Raw genomic sequence first — 20,348 nt, forward strand, 5'->3', positions numbered from 1 at the left:
CCCTACACATTGAGAAATAAACAAGCTTGAGCCCCTTGTAGTTTGCTGAAGATGTTAAGCTGCCCATCAGGAGGGCTGGAATCCCTATGAATTCTGGAGCTGCATAGCATCCAGGTACATCAGGGCCTGTGTCATCCTGAACAAAAGTTATCGGATTGAATTTTTCCAGTTCTGCTTTTATCTGTTTTAATTTTCTCAAATCTTATCCCTTTTCCATTGTTATTAATAAATCTACTGTCACCTGCTTGCTGCTCTGCAAAACTCATCAGAATCCCAACTTACAGGTATTCAGTTTAGACATTTTATATCAGATTGATTCAACCACTGAACTGTGAAAGACATTCTTCATGGATATCAGCCACCATAGTAGGGCCCATCTGGGGCACACGCAGGTTCTTGGGCCAGAAAATGTACTCAGGATGATTTAGATGGACATCCAAGGCTATCTTTAGGAGGCCTGGTGTTTTAAATAGAATGTTCTCAAACTAATGATCTGTCTTTAATGTTCTTCATGGAGGGGATGGACAGAGGGCAGCCCCTCCAGGCACAGAGGGACAGGAGAGATGAAAGTTAATTAGTCTGGGGACCTTGGTACTTTTCCAAGGATCTCTTATGGTGTGTTCACAGGTGCACAATGAACCTGATGTGGCTTTGTGACCAAGTGATAAAAGGCCTGCTCACAGCTGGGGGACTGGAGTGTCATGCTTCTCAGTGAAGTACAGGGCTAGTCTCTGGTGATATCTGCCTAGTGGGTCAAATGTCCCATACCCTTGAGAAACCCTCAAGTGGAAAGCAAGATAGTGGGGGCTCTCCTCCCCTCTGGGATGAAACTAGATCTCTTCTCTAGGCAGGGACCAGGAAGGCCATTGGTGAATATGGTTATGGTCAGGAAGGTCCTCAGGGCTTCAGTTTTTCCTGCTGTAAGTTTGCTAGGCTAGTTCAGAAAACTGCTCAGATGCACTGGGGATGGTGTGTCAAAGGTCGCTAATTCAGATTCTTCTATGTTGGAGTTAGTAATAATTTCTTAAATCAACAAGTATTTATGGCTGCCTTCCAGGTGCTAGATACTGTGCTGTGGGTTTGGAGTTCTGTGATGAGTGGCCATATTCTACCCTTGTAGATATTAAAGTTTATTGGAAGGTGCTGATGATATTATTAAGTATCTAATCACTTATGATAAGTGTTCATTAGTATCAGAGCAGGGTGCCATAGAATTGCTTCAGGTTGGTTGAACAGGGAAGGTCTCTTGGGGAGGAGAAGAGTGATAAATCCCAGCAGGGCAAAGAGTAGGGACGTGTTCTCAGTGCAAGGGACAGCTTCAGCAAAGGCCACCAGTCCAGAAGGAGGGGAAGGGAAGTGAGGGCAGCCTCACTTCTTCTTTAATGCAAATTCTATGCTATGTGAGGGAGGCTGGAGGGGTGTGTGTGTGTGTGTGTGTGTGTGTGTGTGTGTGTGTACATACACATACAAAATTCCTAAAGCTCTCCTTGTTGAGTTTGCATCCTAGTGGATGAGATGAGGGATATAAATGTGTTTCATCAACTAAGAAAGGAAAAAAATCTCAGGATGTAAAACTGAAGTTCTCAGAAGTGAATGACCACTTCTACTCTCATTGGGGGTTGAGGAAGAGTGGAAGGCAGAGAAGGGGCAGCATCAATTGGTGGTATTCATTAGTATTCACAGGTGTCTTAAGAGCTTGTGATGACTCTCAGATCTACTGTGATATTGACAGCTGTTTAGTGACAGAAATGAGGACCAGCACAGTGTTTCCCCCAAACCCATCTTCTATGGAAGAGCTCCTCTGCCCTCAAGCCACTTGCATGCTTTTCTTTATAAAATGATGACTTTAAACTTGGCATCATGACTTTGTTTTAAGGAAATCAGGGAGCATAGCACTGGTGTCTAGTAGGTGCTTAATAAATTTAGTCACACATCTGAGCCTCTAGTTCCTCAAGGAGCAATCAGATGGGGATAATAATAATTGATACCCTCACAGTTCTTCATGCTTGTAGAAGACCATATGTGCCAAGGGCTCTGCAGTTTTCAATGTTCTGGATGGTATCCATTGCTGTCTTGGTCATTTGGGTTCCTATAGCAAAATACCATAGACTAGGTAACTGATAAACAAGCTAATGCTTTCTGGTTCCTACATAACTATGTTTTTGCTGCATCCTCACATGGTGGGAGGGGCCAGACCTATCACCGAGGCCCCTTTAGAAGGTCATTCATCCCATTCCTGAGGGGCCATCTCTCAGGACCTAATCTCCTCCTAAAGGCTCCACCTTCAAATACCCTCACATTTGGAATTAGATGTTGAAATACAAATTTGAGGGAGAGAGAAGCCAAAGCATTCAATCTCTAACATTCTGCTCTATGCAAATTCATGTCCTTCTACATGCACAGTTTTCAGCTGGGGTTTCCACAGAGTTGTAACTGGGGATCCTGTTGTGACTTTTGACTCATGTTCCTGCAGGAGAAGATTTCAGGTAGGACATATTAATAGTAGAAATCTATATAGCAAAGTATTTTAGAGGGGAAAGGAAAATTGTTTTGGTGGCACATATCTGTATTCCCAGTGATTCAGGAGGCTAGGGCAGGAGGATCACAAGTTCCAGGGGAGCCTTAGCAATTTAGCAAGACCCTCAGCAACTTAATGAGACCCTGTCTCAAAATCAAAAAAACAAAAAAAACTTAACCCTCCTGGGTTCAATCGTGTGTGTGTGTGTGTGTGTGTGTGTGTGTGTGTGTGTGTAAAGAGAGAGAAAGATTGAGAGTGAGAGAAAGCAAAGATGCCTTTAAGGCACAAGTTGTCCCCTCTCAAAGAGGAGACCAACATCATGTCCCTCTGTCCCCTAGCTTTTTATTGACATTTTAGGGAAGTTTCTAGAGAGTCCTGCTCTGGTACTACCTCTTAACTTTTGCATCAGATTTTAAAATGTCTACTGCTCATGACTTTATCCACAGGTACTCAAGCAAAACCCACAGAGGAGAGAACTTTTACCGTTACAATGAGATTTTAAATGACATGCTAAAGGAGACCCAGAGGTGTTAAGATGGCTGACCCATACTCATCCCCTAAAGGATGCTAAAGGCAGCCCTGGGTCATTCTAGCCTGCTCTAACCCATTGTAATTGGAACTTGGTTTTACAGAGTTTATGGCAGTTTGCTTTTAATCATCTTGTCTTCCTGATTCTTAGAAATTTTGGTCTACATAAAGGTCTCAGAAGTCCTCTTTCAGCGTAACATGGGTTCTTCCAATCAAGGACATACATTCCACAGTCCCAAGAAAAGCCCTGCAGATAACAGGTTATTTGTTGAGGAATTTAATATATCCTATTGACTTAAACCAGAGCAGAGCTGTAATGGCCTTGGGTAAACTGCTTTTTAAAAGAAAACGTGAAGGGCCAGCATGTAGGCCCAATTTATAGAATTATCTTTTTAACTTTATGTTCCCACCACTCATATCTATCTGCTACCTCTCAAATTCACTCATTTTATTCCAATAGTACCCAAAATTTTCAACTCATTTCAGTATCAACTTTAAAGTCTAAGGACAACTTTCATCTAAATGTCATCTAAACAACACATGTGTGAGATTTGCAGTACAATTTATCCTCAGGCAAAGTGCTCACTAGCTATAAGCCTGTGAAACCAACATGTCCTATGCTTAAAAAATCACAAGGTGGGCAGGCATGAAATAAGCACTAAGCATTCCTATTCTAAAAGAGAAATAGTTAATAAAAGAATAACAGGTTCCAAGGAAGTCTAAACCCTGAAAGTACAGACCATACTAAAACTCAAGGCTCAAGAATGATCTTCTTTGACTTAGTGTTCTATCTTTAAGACCCACTTGGGCAGAGGTCCTGCCTTTCAGATCCACAGGGGCAGGCATCTCACCTTCTGGACCCACTTGGGTGTGGTATTGGTCACCCCACCATTGTTGTTGAGAAAGAGTCAAGACTTTGAGGCAAAAGGAGACCCTCACCCCACGGTGACATTGTATGTCGGTCTTATGTCCATGACTCCCCTGGTGTGGAGTTGTGTACTAGGCTCCACTGGTTTGGGGTTGTGGGGATGACTCCACTCGCTTTGTTCCACTGGCAGCTAACAAATTGAAAAGTGCCAATGGGAACTCTTTGTGGTAGCCCAGTAGCACTTGCTAGGGCTCATGCTCTCTGGATCTATGATGGGAATGGTAGTCCTGATGGCTTCTTAGATGTCTCTCTTGATTTAGAGAACATTCTTCTAATATAGGTAGGCTGTCTGGGAGAGAGAGGGGAAGAGATCCTTACTAGAAAGGAGACCCAGAGGTGTTAAGATGGCTGGCCCATACTTATCCCCTAATGGGATTGGTTGCCCACATCCTGAGCTTTTTCTCCTGAACATGCTTTCTCATTCTTTAAGGTATGAATAGGCCAAGAATTTTCCAAATCTCTAAGTTCTGCTGCCCCTTAGATTAACAATTCCATCCTTAAATTATTTTTCCATAGGGAGGGGGAAGCACACCACGTTTCAATACGTTAGATATTTCCTTAGCCAAATGTCTACTTTCACTGTTTGCTAGTTTTAGCTGCCACAAAACATTAAGATACAGATACAATTCAGCCAAATTCTTGTCCACTTTTTTTAACTTTAAAAATGTTCTTTATTTGGTAACATACCTCTATTTTAAAATTTATTCTTTTAAGTTATACACAACACCATGATACCCCCTGACATAATCACAAAAGCGTGGAACACAACCTGCTTAAGTTCAGTTCCCAGCATTCCCCCAACTTCCCTCCCTCCCTCCACCAATCCTTCTTTAATCCATTTACAGTTTACTTTTTTCTTTTTTTTAAAAAAATTTATTTTTAATTGATTTTATTTTTAAAATACATGACAGCAGAATGCATTACAATTCTTATTACACATGTAGAGAATAATTTTTCATATCTCTGTATATAAAGTATGTTCACACCAGTTCATGTCTTCATACATGTACTTTGGATCTTGTCCACTTTATAAGAAGTGTGGCCTTTTCTCCAGTTTCTAATAACATGTTCCTCAATTCCATCTCAGCCCTCATAAGAATAAACATCACTATCAATTCTACCAAAATTCTGTTCATGATTTCTCAGATATCCTCTAAGAAGGTTGAAGCTATCTCTACAGCCTTTTTCTTCTTTTAGGGTCCTCACCAGGATTTCCTTTAAAGGTCTGCTCATAAAAATGTGGGCTCTTTCTAGCACATACCTCAAAACCCTTCCTGCCTCTATGCATTATCCAGATCCCCAAACATTTCTATATTTGTATGCTTGTTATATCAGCACTCTGTTGCTTGGTGCCAGTTTCTGTCCGAGTCCCCTTTGGCTGCTGTAACCCAAATAGCATATATTGTGTGGTTTTAAACAACAGACATTGGTTCCTTACAGCTCTGAAAGTCAGGGAGTCCAGAGTCAAGGCACTTGCAGATGCAGTGTCTGGTGAGGTTCCATTCCTCACAGATGGCTTCTTCTCACTGTGTTCTCACCTTGTGGGAAGGAATAACTGGTTTTCTGTGTTCTCTTTTACTGAGCACTAATTCCATTCATGAGGGCTCTGACCTCAAAACCTAATCACCTCCCAAAGGCTCTATCCCTTGGAAGTTAGGCCTTTAGCACATGAATTTAGGGGTGCCACAAGCTTTCAGTCTGTAGCATTGTCACCTTTCGTTCTCTACTGGTTGAACGCACACTCCTCTCCTTGCTGTGCTCATCCCAGTTACAGTGATCAGACTCACTCTGAATGTCACCCCCATCTTCAGGACAGAACCTGATCACTTTTGTATGCCTGATTTAGACTTTGGTGCGCTGGGATGTTCACAGCGTATTTTTTTTTAAATGATGGTAGTTTTTTATTTACCTTAAGTTATGACTTTCTGCAAAGGTAAATGTTTTATATTAAGAATCCTTTCCTGAGCCACTCATCTTCAAAAAGAAACCTTTGCTGGTCAACTAGCGTCATGTCAGTCTCTGAATTTAAAGAACATCATTTCATGCATCTCCTGTAAGCAGACTTCTTCCACTGCTTCCCTTTCTGACATGTTTTTCCATCCATTTTCTAGTTATGTCAAGTCAGTAATGACAAGTCAAATTTGAAGATCTGATCTTATTTATTTGTTACTGATAAAAATTCTTATTTTTGACTGGACTCAGAAGTAGAAGCTCTCAGAGAAGACAGCCTGTGTCCCTTGGCAATCTGTTCCTGGCATTTTTCTTTGGCTTCTTTTCATTCTCTTGGCCAAAAATTTGGCATATTCTGCACCCTCTTCCTTATTCTTCTTAGTACGCTGTTTCTTCAGAGCAATACGCCGGCGCTTGTGTTGCAGGACACGTGGAGTAACAAGACGCTGAATCTTTGGTGCTTTGGTCCTGGGTTTTTTACCTTCCTAGTTTAAGGGTTTCCTGACAACATATTGGTGGACATCATCTTCCTTAGAGAGATTGAAAAGTTTATGGATTCTACTAGCTCTTTTGGGTCCCAGTCTTCAAGGTACAGTAGTATCAGTAAGTCCAGGAATATCCTTCTCTCCTTTTTTTTTACAATAACCAAGTTGAGAATGCTCATATTGGCATCCACAATGCAACCTCGAACAGATTTGCACTTTCTCTCCCCAGTTTGCCTGGGTCTATAATAGGAGTGCCCCTTAATCAGTAGTAGACGAACACGGCCACGGGTCAAGATACCCTGCTTCATGGGAAAACCTTGTTTGTCGTCCCCGCCACTGATTCGGACCACATAACCCTTCCATTCTTCACCCAGAGCATCTGCAGCAACTTCTGTGATCATAAGCTTCTTATAAAAAGTATGAAGTTTGCATTCATTGTTCCACTTCAATGAGTTTCTGACAGCCAGTGGCATGGAAGGAGATATTCAGCTGCATCTTGGAGCCACAACGTATTTAATAGATGAATGAATTGGTTAAGAGAGTTCCTGGAGATGCAGGAATAGATTGGTATGTTTCATTAGGAGCAGGGACAGGTCAGCCGAGTTGCAGAATGATAACCAGGGCAAGCTTAAGGTTTTTGACATCATGAAGTATATCCATTTCCCTTTGTTTTCTGCATTGAACCTAACATTCTTGGGCACACACAAAAAACTCAGAAAATGCCTATGAAACTCCCCAGGAAAATTGGAGGTAACATGTCAGTCTGGTGTGAAAGTGACCTTGTTCTTGGGAAAAAGCAATGTTTCCAGACTCTGTATCCTGCCTGACCTGCTGCCTGTTTCTTCAGGGTTTTGTCTACTTTCTCCCTGTGCTTAGTGACTAGATGTATTTAAAGGTCATCTCTCCTACGGGGCCATGAATAAAATGTCATTTTTTTCCATTGACCCAGGAGTCCCTTAGAGTCAGTTTGGTGATCTTTAGAGTATACAGAATGGCCTTTTGGATCTGCCACAGGGAACCAAGGAAAAGGATACCTGCTCTGCTGGCCATCTCCACCAGGCCTGACTTTACTACTGCTGAGTCCTTGGGCCCCTTGGGTCCTTTCTTGATGGGCTGAAATCTATCCTCAAGGACTTCTCAGGCCAGCAGACTTGCAAGCTCCAGAATCTTTTCTCTCTAGAATCTTATCCCATTGTCCCAGGATATTTGCCTTCCCAGCCTTTTGGAATAGCAAAGAAAAGAGCTGCCTGAGGCCCGTATCAAACTCTCCACCTGAAGGAAGCCTGGGAATGCAGTGAGCAGTATTCTTATCTTCACTGTCTGGGCAGGGAGAAGCTCAGTACACAGGGCTGGGTAATGAACTACACACTGATGATACTGCTCTCTGCTCTCTGTCACACACGAGCCTGGGATACAACTGCAGACCTATTGAAATATGCTGTGGTGATATGGGGTTTCTTGCCAATATATCTGCTCTCCAACTTTATCAGTTTTTCCAGGGGCCAGTTTCTTCTCTTGTTATGAGGGGGAAGGGGCTTTTTGTTCCCACCGATTCTTCTGATTATCTATGGTCCTCTTGTGGTATGTCCAAACCCTTTGATGCATCCACTCTGTGGGCCACCAGAGCAATTCTCACTTCAATCCTGGTATTACTGATGGAATGCAGGGTGGGTGATGGAGTAGTTCTCCATCAGTAGTAGTGCTCCCTGCTGAGCCTTGACATTGGGAGTACACTGTACAATTCTGGTAGGCATTTGGCTTTATTGATCTCCTGATTTCATTTTGGAGAACCCTTCTTATGGACAATACACTAAAGGTTTATGTATAAGGATGTGAAGTGCAGTTGATTACATTATTCCCCTAGGTGACCTCTGCTTGAGCTCTTGCAGTATTGAGAGTCTTCCTTCCCATCTTTTTGAAGTAGCACCTCTTTGTCTTTGAACAGCTCCCACTCAGCATTTGAGGTTCCTTCTTTAGGGAGAGGCAAAAGGCTTTGTTCTTGGTAACTTGAACACATTAGGTCCAGGTTCCACTCTGATACAGCATTGTGACATGTTAGCTGCGTACTTCCTGTGCCACCACATCCTTGAGCATCTCTTCTCTACCTGGGGGACATCTGGGCCCGCCTCTGATGATAGTCCAATGTGACCAGTGATAAAGAGCTGCCGTATAAACATAGGCAAGCATGCTGAGGGGTAGAAGTGGGCCTGCACTCCACATTCTTAGAGAGGGGTGGCAACTTTGCTGGCCTGTGGGCAAGGGTGGGAGACTACTTGTAGAAAAAGATCAATGTAACAAAACCAAGGAATCTAGGCTTAGCTCTTGGCCACTCATGCAGAAAAACCCCTACCTGTTGGGTCCTCAAAGCTGGGAGGAGCTTTTCCAAGAGTCCATCCTCTCCCCCCAACTCTGACTATGAGGAAAGCTTCAGAGAAGGGGACACGATGTATGCTTACCTGATTGCACCTGGCTCCTATTGCAATTTTTGTGAATGACCAATGTTGATGGCTGGTGGGTGCTGATGTTCTGCCTGAGCTCCTCAAATCCCATGTCTCAATCCATATCCAGCCTCTCTCCAAACCTGTGCTAAAAGTTATCGTGTGCCACTTCTGCTCCATTTTGCTGACTTGCAAGTCAGATCTCATACAACCCTCCCAGAGAGGGGTTTTTGCTCCTGGTGACTAGAAAACAAATAAAGGTGTTTTTTTTTCCCTCCTCACTTACATTCCTCCCATGATAATTAATTACCCCCAAGAAATGCAAGCAAATGTTTTCTTGGATTATAACAGCAGAACCCACGTGGAATTGCATGGGCTAGTCCTACCCTCTTGTGCACACCTGAGCTTACAAACACTTAGCCAGAAGCTGTGTTAGCAACCCCCCTGCTGCTCTGGCCCCTCCTGTGAAGAGAAAGAATTATGAATGCTTAGAGAGGGAATCACAAAATGAAATTCTCAACCCTGGGCTTGCTTGATTATTATTTACTTTCTTCCAATTAGTTCATCCAGTACTAAAGATTTCCTCTAAGGTCTCAGGGTTAGAGATGGCCCTCTCTTCACTGGGCCAGTGAACAAAGAATAGCAACAAAATAGGAAATCAAACCATAATGCCAAAGGTTAGTGGGTAAAAGTAACAATTTCTTTTCTGCCCCTTGTTAGGAATAAATGGATTTTGAAAACAGAGTACATCACTAACCATTATCCTAAGGGAGTAAAAAAAAAAAATCTCAACTGTTAGTTTACATTTCCCTAATAGCTTGCCATTACACTGCTGGCATGGCAATTTTCCTTAACAAAGCAGAATTTTAGTTGGAGCCTTTAAGTCTCTCTCTCTCTCTCTCTCTCTCTCTCTCTCTGTGTGTGTGTGTGTGTGTATGTGTGTGTGTCTGTGTGTGTGTCTGTGTGTCTGTGTGTACAATCTTTGCATGTAGGTCCCAGTAGCTATGCTTGTCATCAAACCAAACTTTAAGTTAAACCCCCACCAGTGCCTGCTTTACAAAGCCCCTGGCTGTCACCAGCTGCCACTGGTTATGGTCTGTTACTCTCTTAATGGAAGGTGACTACAGATGCAGTCTCCAACCAGTTAGTGGCATTTTCATAATCACATCAACCTGCTAATCTTCATTATCCAGTCAGAAAACACTGAGAGCATTTGTGAGTTTACGGCTAGAGGTAAGTTTGACCAGATCCCTGGACATATATACTTGGTTTCAAGTCTAAAGAAACCTTAATGCAAGTAATGGAAAAAAGATGTCTGACCCACCAGAGATCTGGATTGTGACCAGGCAGGCTCCTTTTCTTCATGCTGTTTTCCCTTCACCACACATCTGCTCCTGGTTCTCTTAAGTGTAGAAGGACTTGAAGAATTCTTGAAATTAACAGCAAATTTCTTGACAGATTTTTTTTTGGGGGGGGGAAGTTAGCAGTCTGTGATTCTTTAGTGTCTTGAAATATGAGTAAGAACAAACCAGTAAGGTAGTACCTCTTCTGAATAAATTCAGCTATTTGGAATAATTAAATATCATTATGTTTAATACTAATCACTACATTTAACATATATTAGAGAATTATATTTAATACAATTCTAGACTTTGCATTCTTTGCTCAATTTCTGGCACATAGTTTTTATTTTTTTAACACTTATGAATAATGTACTCTCTCTAAATTCCTAACCATGTTTGGACTGTTTATATCTTCAGGATTGATAACTTTGCTTAAACAGATTCTCAAAATATTAATGTGAAAATTTAATTTTCCTAAGGTGGAACCTAAGTCTTGGTCTCCACTGAAACCTTTGAGGACTGGTCAGAGAGTTTTTGTGTATGTCAACTCTCCCCCCACCCTCATTTAATTCAGCTTGGGCACTCTCTTTAAATATTTCTAGAGAAATGAGGGCTGGTAAGTAGGTGTGAGTTCAGAAGCTTGCACTTCTTTAAAAACTCTGGAAATGCATTTAATTTTTAGATTTTGAATCAATTAGAGCAGCAAGACATGGTTGTAAGAAGCTCACACAACAGAAAGACATAAAATCACAAAGCATGTGTTCTGTTTATCATATCCTCAATCCTGTTTCTCTAGCCTGACCAAGGTCACGTCCCATGTTTGGTATGTATCTCCTGAATCATTTTCCCTCAATTTACATAAGCATGTACAGTTTGAGGAAATTCTTATTCAGGGCTATTGAATCTGCTCATTTATGAAAAGTAGATTCTTCCCCATCTGCATTGGCCATTCTACAGCTCAGGTGACGAGCAGGTCATGGAATCCAAAGTTAACATGAACCACAGTCTAGAGATTGGCATGCAGGTTTATCCTGAGATATTCACACTTTGAGAGCTGCATGTATATTGGGCACATTTTTGATGACCCTGACTCTGCACTAGGACCTTTAAAATATGTGCTCTGTTAACTGGTTGAGGATGCTTTAAGAACCTGACTCAGGGCTGGCTAACAGATCTCTGCTTGTTCTCGGCCTGCTTTTCTCTCTTGTCACGTCCAAGCCTTTATCTAGGATGTGTTATGGCCATCACCCTGACCAATCACAATGGGGTAAGCCTCAGAAGGGCACCAGCTTTCCTGTAGTAGACCTAGATGGACCAGCTTGAGTCAGTGGATGCAATCCATCTGACAGATAGAGCTCTCCTTAGGAGGGCAGGTCCTTCCCATTGCTGCAGATCTGCTTTGCCCATGACGTCTCCCAAGCTCATTCCCCCAACTGCTTCTCATGCTCTGCTATAACTTTTGTCCCTCTTAGGGCCATTTTGGGAGAAGTAGGTGAGGCAGTTCATGAAAAGGCTTAAAGCAATGCTTGGAATATTGTAGAGGCACATCACCCGTCATGTTAATCATCACTAGTAGTAAGAATGGCCATAGTACCAACAGCAACATAGGAAAACCCCAATAGATGTTTAGCTACTGATATCATTATTATATATTTGTCCTTTTAAATGTCAAGCTTCTGTAAACAGTATGTCTTCTGTAAACAGTATACAGTGACACTTGGGACATTACCTGGCTCATGGTAATGATTCACCTTTTGCAGTCGTCTTTGCCTTATTAGGAAAATTGAACTTGTCTTTGGATAGGATCTCATGTCTAGGACCTTCTCCATTTGGAAAAGAAAGGGACCCCTGAGCCCATGATACAGAATGAAGAATCTGTCGTGTGGAAGTCTGTCCCTTTCATCAGAGCAGCATTTGTAGATGACACAGGCTATTATGCCTTTCCTGTATCATTTTATGACTTAGCATAATGACTGAAATAACCCTAACAACAGAGGAATTATAGCATCATTTTCCATGACAGATTATTCAATGTTTAACATGTTTTCCATTTCAATTAATGTTCATTATTTTGTCTCTGGTTCAAAATACGCTACTATGTCAGCTATCTGAGTATCTTCCACTCTGCTTTAGAAGCAATTAGTTTTGATTTTGTAAACAAATTCAATTTTATTTTTGAATGGGCAGTTTGATATTAACATGAAAATCAAATGCTTGCAGACCCTTTGTGCCAGCGAACAAACACCGTTATTACTGGGAAGGGATCATTCTTCAATGGGTCCTCCACTGACAGGTCTGTCTTGTAGATCTGGTGAGAGAACAAAAGCAGGGCAGAAAAGAAGGCCCAGTGTCTGGTTATGTAAGCCTCAGTTTTCTACCTATGAACGGGGAGCCTCTACCCTCAGATGGGCATTGTGTATGAGGAAGCAGGAAGATGCATTTAGGGTATGTAGACTGGCATGTAGTGGTCACACAAAGCAAGTGGAGTGCCACTGTCATTATTTATAATCTTTATTATTTGGAATCACTTTATTCCTTCACCAACTTTTTACATGCAGAATAAAACTACCTGGAGTTATGCAAACATGTTAGAGTTCACAAGCATATGGAATAAAATGAATGACCCTTCTTCACTGACTGAAAGAAAAAAGCCAACAATTCAGTAGAATTGGAATGTTTTTAGCAATCCTTCTTTCCCATTTCCCCCAAATCATTAAAATATTTTGGACACAGATTCTTGAATTGAATTCAGCAGCATTATGTCAGGAAATTTATTCTTGCACAGGTATTTAATGCTGAAAAAACTTTGCTGTCCTACCACTTTCTTGCTATGGGTCCTTACCATGGCACCACTCTACAATGGCCAAGTGTATTGCCAGGTCACTACCGATGTCATCAAACAGTCCTGGGATCTGTGTGAACTGTGTGAAAGCAACTGGGCATGGTTGGTGATGGTGGATATCTGACTGGGGAGCAACCAGGCCCACTTTAAAGCAAGAGCAAGAAACAGTGACACGTGGAGATGAGGTTAAGGGGTCCCATTTCCAGGCAACTGGACAGGTGTACCTTGAAGAGAGTTGTCATGAGCTGGTCAGTCTTGCTGGTCACTGTTGTAAGAATGTGATCTTAGCCACTCTATTGAGTTGTTCTTGTAAATAAAATGTCTATAAATAGATTGACTTACATTACATATCTTTTTACCTTTTTAAATAATTTTGTTTTTTAAATCTATAAATAAAACTATATGTATTGTGCATTATATATCTTAAGGAAGTCTTCAGAGTGGTATTCCAAAAAAGCAGTTTTAGAGCAGAGTAAGTCCTTAAATTGACAGTTTCAGCACATAATTCTCTGGGATCCTGTTAACTTGTTAGAAGATCTGAATGTTGTGCTATTTGAGTACAACCAAATGATATTGTCTGACAGCTTCCAGTGTTTGAATTTCTAGGCTGCAATTCTTTATAAATACAACTAAATTTTATATTTCTCACTTTTTTTAAAAAAACATATAAGACATTGAGAAATATAGAGAAACTGATCATTTCAGCAACTTTTAAGAATTCCTGGAATTCTGATTTCTTCTCTCAAATTCTGAAGGTTAATGTCTGTTGGCATCTTGGAACCACTGCATCAGAGGTCTTCAAGCATCTTGGGGAAAGTCTGATTGCCATAGTGTGAATCTGTCCTGCCCTCTCTGCCCAGGAGAGCCCTCTCTTCCCACTTCCCAGTGGTCACTAGAGTTCTTTTTTTGCCGATTGTCATTTCTCCCAATCTGAATTAGGATTTCTGGAGAAAAGGAGCCTGATGAATTCTTGTTTCTTAAATCACATACTATTTTTGTCTTCTTGTTAGTACTACTAATTTCTGGAAATAAATGAAGAAATTTCTAAAGGTTCAAATTAATAAGTTCACTTATTTTGGAGCAGGTCCATATGCTAAAGGCTAACCATGTTTCCAAGTACCAGGAGCACAAAATTATGAAACCCCAGTCATCACCCTGAGTGCACAGTATATTGAGGAGGATACATGCACTGTGGTGAATGTCACCATTGGGCCTAACGAGACATATATATCTTAAGGAAGTCTTCAGAGTGGTATTCCAAAAAAGCAGTTTTAGAGCAGAGTAAGTCCTTAAATTGACAGTTTCAGCACATGATTCTCTGGGATCCTGTTAACTTGTTAGAAGATCTGAATGTTGTGCTATTTGAGTACAACCAAATGATATTGTCTGACAGCTTCCAGTGTTTGAATTTCTAGGCTGCAATTCTTTATAAATACAACTAAATTTTATATTTCTCACTTTTTTTAAAAAAACATATAAGACATTGAGAAATATGATTGAGAAACTGATCATTTCAGCAACTTTTAAACAGTGGCCAAGTGTATTGCCCGGTCATTACCGATGTCATCAAACAGTCCTGGGATCTGTGTGAACTGTGTGAAAGCAACTGGGCATTGTTGGTGATGGTGGATATTTGAACAGTGTCATGATTAACTCTATCTGGGGTGCAGGTCACAGGATTGGAAAGGGCTTCACCGGAGGGCAATGGATTTGAAGCTTGAACAAGAAATGGACATTTGCTCTGCACATAAAGCAGTTACCAAGTTCTTTAGACTTTAATGTGAACAGCACATGGAAGAGACAAGTGGATGTGGCCACTAGAGATGGAAGCAATAGGACTGAGTGATGGGGAAGGTGGTAAGAGCAGGGGTGGGAGGAATCTAGGGTGGCTCCCAGGCTCTCAGCCTAGGAGTGCCCCATGCCTTGTTAGAATAACAGTAGCCTTTTCATTCTTTGTTGGGTAGAATTGAGGTGCTTGCTTGGAGATAAGTTGAGGAGCCTGACCCTGCTGCAAGAGATTATAGTGCCTATAAAGGGGTCCCCAAGAGATGGTTCCCGGGAAGGTGGTATTTGAGTTGGCTTTGAGAAAAGGAGGTTGGAGGGAAGAAATGAAAGTGTATCAAGTGGAGAAAAAAGTACATGTGGCTAGAACAATAATTGGTGGCAATCATGGTGTGTGTGTGTGTGTGTGTGTGTGTGTGTGTGTGTGTGTGTTGTATACACCTGTTTTGGGGGGATGGGAGCACAGGAAATACTGAACCTGTGAATTTAGATTATACCCTGAGAGGAGAAAATGGACGTTCTAAACCCGGAAGTCTTGTGATAATATCTACTCTTAGAACCATTCTTTTTTTTTTTTTTCTTTTTTTTTTATTATTGGTCGTTCAAAACATTACATAGTTCTTAATACATCATATTTCACAGTTTGATTCAGGTGGGTTATGAACTCCCAATTTTACCCCGTATACAGATTGCTGTAACACAACAGTTACCCTTAAACATTACATAGTTCTTAATACATCATATTTCACAGTTTGATTCAGGTGGGTTATGAAATGGAAGGGTAACTGATGTGATACAGCAATAGAACCATTCTTTTGCTTGAAAAGTATAAATGCTAAGAATTTTGATAGATTTTTTAAAAAGATTGGGAGTAAATAGTTTAACAGATGGCAATAGGAAACGCTGGTGAAATCTCAGGTGTCTGACTTCTTTCCGTGAGAAGGAGAGCTTGTTGCTTGGGGTTTTCTGTGTGGTACCATGAATCTGCAGGAGGCGAGGCTGCCCCTCAGCACCAGCCAGGCTGAGGCAGGGTCGGGGCTTGGTGGTGAGTAGGAAGGACAACAGAACAGGGCCTGCTTACAGACTAGATCACTGTGTCACCCCCGTTGACTGATTTCTGTGACATTGCAATCTCATCAAGATGTCTTCATTGCGTTTTATTCTTCATCAACTTAAGAATTAGAATTGTGGGTCAGAAATCTTAGTCTTTTGCCTTGACTGGTTGGTCACTTTTTATGATTTGCATTCACTTGCGGGGATTGAAATATACATATAATATCAGGGGAAGTTATACCTTATTAGATTCAAAGATACATAAACTTATACACTTGGCCTCTGGAAAAAGACCACAGCTTTTGGTGCCATCTCTAGGGCCCTACCTCATTGAGGTTAAGACCACCTGGACTTATCCCAACCAACAGGTATGCTAGTTTCTTTAGAATTAGGAAAATCCAGAGTGGCTTAGCCTTTGTACCAAAAGCACCCAAGGCATTCTAGAATGGAGAAGTCAAAGATAGTGGGTAGTTAGCTATGGGGACAGTGTTTCAAAGGAGTTCTATTTATAAAATTGAATATTGGTAATGAAAGTACAGATTCCAAAACTGGAGATTGAAATGGCTCTGGATCTGTACAATGCTTTCCTTTGACAGTCTCGATTTGGCACATACGTCTGTTGTAACTGCCACGGGCCTCTGTGACATTGCAAGTCACTTTCCCTCTGCCTCTAATTCCTCATCTACACAATAAAGTGGCTGGACTAGATTAGTTTGAAGGTGTTTTCTGGTTCTGACATTCTGTGGATTTGTGATGCTTTACTGAGGAACCACTGCAGTGATCAGCATGGACAGACCTATCCAAGGGCCACAGTGAAATCTTGAGCACCTAGGGTGCACCAGGCCTTCTAGAGCACACTGGTCAGCTTCACCCCACTGCCTTCCCAGAGACAGAGATGACTTGTCATTAACTGGGTGATTGGCAGCTGGCTCCATCTTTTCCTCAAAGCCACGGATTCAGTGTTTGCTTCTTCCTCCCCTGCCTTTGGCTAAGCTCCGTTAGGCTTCTTTTCTCTGGGGCATCATTGTACACGGTTGTTTGCTCCAGCAAAGCTGCCACTCTTTGGACTTTATTGTCCCTTTCTGGGAACTTATAACAAGAACTACTTTAGCTACCCAGGAGAGGGGCTGCCAGATGCCAGAACTTCTTCCTGCATTTGCTGATTCATTATCAGTGTCAGACAATCTGCTGTGTGAATGATGATAAATGTGAGGTGTTCTGTGGAAGGAACCATGTACTCTAAGGTTAACCCCATGCTGACAGCCTGCCCCTCTGTTGCAGAAGTCCCCTCCCCCACTCCATTCCTTTACCAGCAGTCCAGAATAAACACTGAAAGAGTCAGGTGTTTCTGATGAAGGATGATGATAGACCTCAAATCCATGTGGTTTATAAATGCAAATGATGTTTCTTATTACATACAGAGGGGCAAGGCTAAGGTGGGCAGCTTCTGTGAAAGCAGAGTGACATTGAAGACCCCAAGAGCACCCAAGTGGGTATCCCTGTAGAATATTTAAGCTAGTATTCTAGGTTGGAGTGAGATGGGTCAAGGAGGAGAGATTCATCCTTGAGTGCTGTTCCACAGCTGTGTGAATGCCACTCTAGGTCTTGCTACAAGTCAGCTACATGGCTTCAGGCAAGACTCTTCTCCTCTTTAAAGAGTTTCCCTCTTTAGTAAAAAGGAGCACATTGAACTAGGTGATCTCAAAGGATCCTTGTGGGACTTTCTTCTCCAGGGTTTACCCAGGGTCAGCACAGTGGCTTCTCCAGCCTGAATCCTCAGTGGCCCCAAAGACTGGGTTGTGGATGCACATTTGGTCCTCTGTGAAGTCACTCTCAAATATAATCCACCAAACAGACCTCCTCCTTCTTACTGCCTCTCAAATACTGCTGGGACACATTTGACATATAATAAGAACCACATTAGTGGGTGCTTCCTTGCTTTATTTGTCCTTCTTTCTTGTTCAGTTCCCATCATTTAGAAGAGGGTAGGTCATTTTCAACATCAAACCCAAATTCCTGAGGATCCGGAGAATCATTTCTCACTTGGTAGAAAAGATATCCTCCTTCTGCCTTCATGGATTCTTTTGGGACATGGATGTCTTTCCAAACCTAGGGCTTGAAGGGACCAATCACATTTCTATGACAATGGTAATTCTATTCTCTATTATCTCCTCTATTGGGGAAAATAATAATTGTAGTCATAGGTACTATTTTTACTGCTGCCTGTTTTGTATGCATCATCAGCTCATTTAATCTTCTTAATATCTGCTCGAAGTAGATTCTATTTTCACCCATTTATAGATGCGGAAACTGAGACTTTAAGGATTAAATATCTTGCCAACGTCGTGCCATGAAGAAGTAGCAGAGCTGAGTTTGAGCTTGTCTTTTTTTGAGAATCCAGATGCTAACCACTGTGTAGAACTGCCAGGGCAAAACACTTCAAGGGCACCATAATTGCCTGATTGATGGGCAGCCCAAAGACACTTGTCCTCTATCCAGAACTCAGCCCTTGGGCCATGGGATTTGCTCCAAGTGGCTTTGCAGGAGAACAGCTTCAGCTAAAGGGAGAAGGGTGGCAGTTACTGCAGGCCCTATTTCTGTGGTTTATGATGCAGAGATGGGGTTCCTTCTGTGGACATAAGCCATCCTAATAGTGCCATTTATCATTATGACATAGGTTAGAAAGAGGGGAAGCTAGAGCTGGCATGAAAGAGTAGAATTCTGATTATTTTAACAGTTGGAAGTGACATCACCTCAGAGCTTCTATTGAGTGGCAAATTGGAAGCCAGACTGAAATTGCTTTAAAATGTATCCAGAGATAGTTTTCTGCAGCTGTGATGAAGTCTTTCGGTTGTGTTTGGAGATGCGTTTCTATCTAAAGCACTCATGGAGTAGCCTGTGTATCACCCAAATGGAAGGCTGCCCATCAGCCCCAGGAGATTCGAAGGCTCCAAAGAGCTATTCTGGGCACTTATGATATGCCACACCTGGCATTGGAGCTGATTGAGCCACCCTCCCTTATTGTTTCTTTAAAATATATTGTTTATGTCTTTGTATGTCAGCAAATAATGCTTAATATTTAGTGGCCACACTGTTTCTTTGGTCCAGCTGTGAAGTTAAGCCTCAGCTTTTGGAACAAACTCTTCCACCTCCTTTGATGAGCTGGAAAAAGTGGGAGTGCTGTCTAAGGGCCCCTGGGATTCCATTGTCCACTGCTCTTTCGCTCCATTTGTTCATTTGACCTTGGATTCTGAAAACCTGGAGGAAAGACAAATGAGAACTGGAGTTTTAACTAACCTATCCCGTTTTTTTTTTTTTTTCATCTTCAGGCAAAAGAAGGGGAACGTGGCCCACAAACACTGGGTTGGACCTTCAAATTTGGTCAAGTGCAAGCCCTGCCCTGTGGCTCCGTCGGCCATGGTCTGTGGCTCTGATGGTCACACCTACACGTCCAAGGTGGGTCTTCATTATCTTATTGTTATTATTATTATTGATCATAAAAATACTGTAGGTCTTCTTGTCAAATCTCTGCCAAAACAGGGACCTGGAAAGGTTCAAGAACTCTGGGCCCTGCCTTGGAGAAGCTGTTACATAAATAGACACAGAGATATTCTCTGACCAAGGAGGCAAGCAAAATAAAAATGTTAGTCCTATGTAATTGGACTGTCCAAGGCTTAGGGGAAAGGTGGTTCTGTGAATAGTGTGTGATCCCAATGTTAATGTAGAGGAACCTAGAGATGAGGTAGCACACACAGCTTAGCTGATGTGGAGCAACCCAGGGAGGATAGCTTGGGTTGCTGCTTAGTGGACGGTGCCATGGAAGGAAGGACTGTGATGTCAGCCCATGTTTGTCAGCACTTCTGGGCATCTAGGACTCACCCAGCATTGCATGGGCCCTTAATATGGTACTGCTTATTTCTTAGGGACATTTGGGGACTCCCAGTCTCAAAGGACCGAGGAAAGTATGGTGATGTGACATTTTAGCCCAAACCAACAAAAAGAAAGGGGTTTCATATAAAAGGGGCCAAGGTAAGGCAGGTCTATTTATTCTTATTGGAGGGCTGAGGAGCAGCTTTGCAGAGAGCATTGAACTGGGCTTGTTAAGCAGGATTTATAAGCAGGGAGGCACAGGGGTCAGGGTGGAGAAAGGAGGTGATACTTTGTTCTTGGAATTTCAAACACTCTCCGGTAAAGTTGTCCACCTGTATTTGAGAATGGGTGCATTTCACTGGCATATGAATTAAAGAAAGGGAAACCAAATGATCTAAGAGTTTGCTTACTTGACAAGTTCGTATTTCATACCCAGCACCGCCTTGGGATCTGGCCTCGTGCTAGGTGTCAAGGAGCTGGTGTGTCGCCAGTTGGCTGGGCTGGCAAGATGAGCTGGGTTCAAAGGAACTGGCTGTATCAATAACTAAGAAAACGGCAAAGAAACCACACAGCACATGAACATGAGTTTCTAAGATGGAGGGTGGGACTGC

General features: G+C 42.1%; 1 protein-coding gene and 1 pseudogene across 3 annotated transcripts in view; one reads left to right on the forward strand and one right to left on the reverse strand.

Annotated features, from left to right (window-relative positions):
• Spock1 (SPARC (osteonectin), cwcv and kazal like domains proteoglycan 1) overlaps window positions 1–20,348 on the forward strand; it is a 504,789-nt gene that overhangs the window by 352,601 nt on the left and 131,840 nt on the right. For all 3 annotated transcript variants that reach the window (XM_026410690.2, XM_026410689.2, XM_026410688.2), the window contains one exon: window positions 19,197–19,323. In XM_026410690.2, coding sequence (XP_026266475.1) covers window positions 19,197–19,323 — 127 coding nt within the window. The remainder of the gene's footprint in view (window positions 1–19,196; window positions 19,324–20,348) is intronic.
• LOC113198096 (small ribosomal subunit protein eS6 pseudogene) lies at window positions 6,157–6,904 on the reverse strand (annotated as a pseudogene).

Source organism: Urocitellus parryii, chromosome 1 (genome assembly GCF_045843805.1).
Source record: "Urocitellus parryii isolate mUroPar1 chromosome 1, mUroPar1.hap1, whole genome shotgun sequence".
NCBI classification, from domain to species: domain Eukaryota; kingdom Metazoa; phylum Chordata; class Mammalia; order Rodentia; family Sciuridae; genus Urocitellus; species Urocitellus parryii.